This window comes from Bidens hawaiensis, unplaced genomic scaffold (genome assembly GCF_021521415.1).
Source record: "Bidens hawaiensis isolate Kalapana, Puna unplaced genomic scaffold, B.hawaiensis_p1.1 tig00012085_1, whole genome shotgun sequence".
Classification (NCBI taxonomy): Eukaryota; Viridiplantae; Streptophyta; class Magnoliopsida; order Asterales; family Asteraceae; genus Bidens; species Bidens hawaiensis.
In genome coordinates this window covers 322,713-326,207 of record NW_027491971.1, presented here as the reverse complement: position 1 = coordinate 326,207, position 3,495 = coordinate 322,713, and the positions used below count along the sequence as shown (strand labels likewise).

The window sequence follows — 3,495 nt, the reverse complement described above, 5'->3', positions numbered from 1 at the left end:
CTCCCATCGTGGCACGAATATAGCCCATGGTTGGTGGAAAAGGAATATTATATACAGCTGGCCGTACCTGCTTGGAAACCTACCTTCGGCTATAAATACTCCAACACCTTGGAACGGTATCATCATCTTCTCTCTAGCTATTTCTCTCTATATACACTTATATTCAGAGCAATCTAGTCTGATTCTCACGCCGGAGGGTGGTCACAAAGAGGAACCCCCCTTCTCAGTGACGAGCTTACGGTGTCTGTTTTGCAGGTTGAGAAGAATAACCATCTTTGCCGGACCTAACCCTCGTGGGAAACATCTACTTAACCCTAAGATTATCCTTAATCTGCCGGGGTCACTTAGTGTTTCTTCAGCGAGGAAACTCTTCGAGCCACAAGCTGAACTTATGGTTCGGTTTAGACATGTTAACTGAAGTTGAACTTCCTATTTAACATGGGTGACATCAAACTGATTAATTTATTAGACTTTAGAATAAAAATAAAATAACCAAACAATTATTTTCAAAACACATGTCCAAGCACACCTAAATCTATATCAGTTATTTTCGAAACATATGTTCTAGCTCTGCCTACCATACCTCAGTTAAATTGTATAGAAACATAAACATGTATACCAAAAACACATGTGTATATTAAATATGAACTTTTCACTTTTTCATGAAAATTAACATTTAACACCTTTATATGAATGCATAGAACCAATGAGTTTAATTTGTCCAAGATGATGGTTATTGTGGCTGTTTGGCCTTTGGGGTCGACACAGTTTCAAGGTTTACATCTTCAACACCTTTGTTTGGGTGATTGCTGGTAAATTGTCTCAACTCGTACTTAAGTTCGTTTATACATAGAATCGCACACTTAAACACCCCTTAACAAAATTTTATTAAGGACTATCAAAATACACTAGGGAGGCAAGAAGTCCTAGTAATTGTCAAAATTAACGATGTTAAAGAATTGTTTTTTATCAACTAGTTTCCCAGTACAAATTTCTTTTAATTCTTGTTAAACAATTTTTAGTATGCTAGGTTTCATCATTATGTGATTCCTTCAAGTTCACAGCAATTGTAAGTTTTAGACCAAAAAAAAATCCTGAAAAAATAATAATCAAACCAGTCGATGCACGAATCAACCACAATCGAGTGTAAAATAAATCTAAGCTAACAGTTTATACAAGCTGCATCAATCGTCCACCTCAGCTTTGATTTCGTTTAACAACTCCTCTTTGTAGTCTTGAAAGCTTCCATCGAACAGCTGGACGCTTCCATTTTCAACGACCCAGATTTGACTCTTTTCTTCATCATCACAGACACGTGATATCAGTCTAGAATCATGGCTAACAAGAACAACACCACCAGTAAACTCATCAAGCGCGTCAGCAAGTGCATCAATAATCTGCATGTCCAAATGATTTGTGGGTTCATCCAATAGCAAAATATGCGGTTTAGACATGGAAATGGAAGTGAAAACTACACGGGCTTTTTGTCCACCGGATAAATTAACAATCGGGGTCAGATGATTATGGCTTGGGAGCCCGAATTTACCAAGTTTAGCCCGAACCGCTTCTTGTCTACTTATACCCTCTTGATCGGGATATAAGCGAAGAAGACACTGGACGGGTGTTTCACCCATGGTTAAAAGGTCAACAAAATGTTGCAAATATCTCCCGATTCTCAGCTTTTGACTCCTTCTTACTTCACCCTCTGTTGGGTTTAAGCCACCAGCAAGAAGGTTTAAAAGTGTTGACTTTCCAGCGCCATTGGGTCCCACGATAGCCACGCGTGTACCCATATCAATCCCAACATCGACATCAGATAGCCTGAAATCCTCTCTTTCTGGATAACTAAAACCCACATCAATAAGCTGTAACAACGGTGGTGTTAACTCAGTAGGCTCGGGAAAATGAAAAGCGACGGTATAATCTTTCCATCTCCGTGGGGCCTCCGGAGTCTCTTCATCTTCATTAACTAATTTCCCCTTTGACTTTCTCTTTGCTTCTTTGACTGCAGCTAACTTTGCTTTTTCTTTGACCTTCTCTTGTTGTTTCTGGTTCCCAGCCAGTTTTGCAGCTTTGACTTGCTTGTCATAGATTTCAAACCTTTTATTCGTATGCTTGCGACGCTGCTCATACCCGCTTTCAAAATCGTCAAAGTTCCCACGGTACATATGAAGTTTTGAATCGTGCAGATGAATGACTTCGTTGCATACCGTATTCAAAAAGTCTCGGTCATGTGACACAACCACGAGAGTTTTCTTCCATCTGCATAAGTATTCCTCTAACCAAAGAACAGCTCTAAGGTCAAGATGATTGGTAGGCTCATCTAACAACAACTGGGTTGGTTGGACAAAAAGGGCCCGGGCCAACGAAATCCTCATCCTCCACCCACCACTAAATGATCGGGTCGCACGGGTCTGCATAGCTTTTGTGAAGCCCAAACCAGCAAGAATCTTTGCAGCTTGGGCATCGGCTGCATCCGAGCCAATGATGTGCAACTTTTCATACAACTCAGCAAGTTTCTCTCCACCATCATCTTCAAGCTGATCTAGTAACGTTGCAACCTCTTGTCTTAGATTAACAAGCTCCACGTTCGCCGAAACAACAGCCTCAAGGGCCGTCCTGTCATCACCGGCTATTTCTTGTTCCACCAAAAGAACATCTATGTTTTTAGGCACGGGAAGCTTCCTCCAAGCAAGAAGCTTTAACAGGGTCGACTTCCCCTTCCCGTTGGGACCGACCAAACCATACCTCTTTCCATGAGAGATCTTAAGAGATGCATTCTTTAACAACTCTTTACTGGATGCTGAAACCGAGAAACTTTCAAGCGTAATATCTTTTAAATTTGCGCCAGCGTCGTCTTGGCCGTCGAGCACTGCAGCCCGACTGCCAATCACAACCGTAAAGGCGTCGGGTTTGTCTTTAAAAACCTTAATTTGTTGAGCACTAGCCATAACTTTTTTCTCTCGTTTCTTTAACACCTTATGATCAGTATCAAGAGTATTATTCTCTTTAGCCCTTTCTTTTCTTCCGGGCTTATGATTTTCATCTCCTTCAGAGAGATCATCATCTGAAGAAGAAGGATAACAAGGATAATCGATGTTTGCATAGGATAGGAGGATTGTGAGTTTGGAGGCTGTTTGGATTTCTTTGCTACTAATTTATAGAGCTTTTCGTCCATTGTTGAGACCGGTAGGCTTTGTTTCTTCTTTTCTCCGTTCTTTCCCATTGGATTTCACAAACCTATACACAACATTATTAATTAGTATCAACACACCAAAAACATTATAGAAATCAAGATACATATGACCATATAGCATTAAATATGGAAACCACCTAACTAAATTTCAACCATAAACATGCATTTGCTTTGCTTTGCTTAGCTTAACAGAGATCAAATTACGGTATTATCAAAAACATACGATAACAACATTAACAAAGAGTATAAATCGAACAGGAATACATAATTATCATCAGGTTCGTATCTTACGCTGCGAC

The 3,495-nt window shown here is 40.1% G+C and overlaps 1 protein-coding gene across 1 annotated transcript; it reads right to left on the bottom strand.

Annotated features, from left to right (window-relative positions):
- Positions 1–1,146: 1,146 nt before the first annotated feature.
- On the bottom strand, positions 1,147–2,969 carry LOC143539886 (ABC transporter F family member 4-like; the record flags this gene model as incomplete). Its single annotated transcript, XM_077033071.1, has 1 exon — positions 1,147–2,969. A coding segment is annotated over one exon (1,785 nt), but the record flags the coding sequence as incomplete, so codon positions are not given.
- Positions 2,970–3,495: the final 526 nt, after the last annotated feature.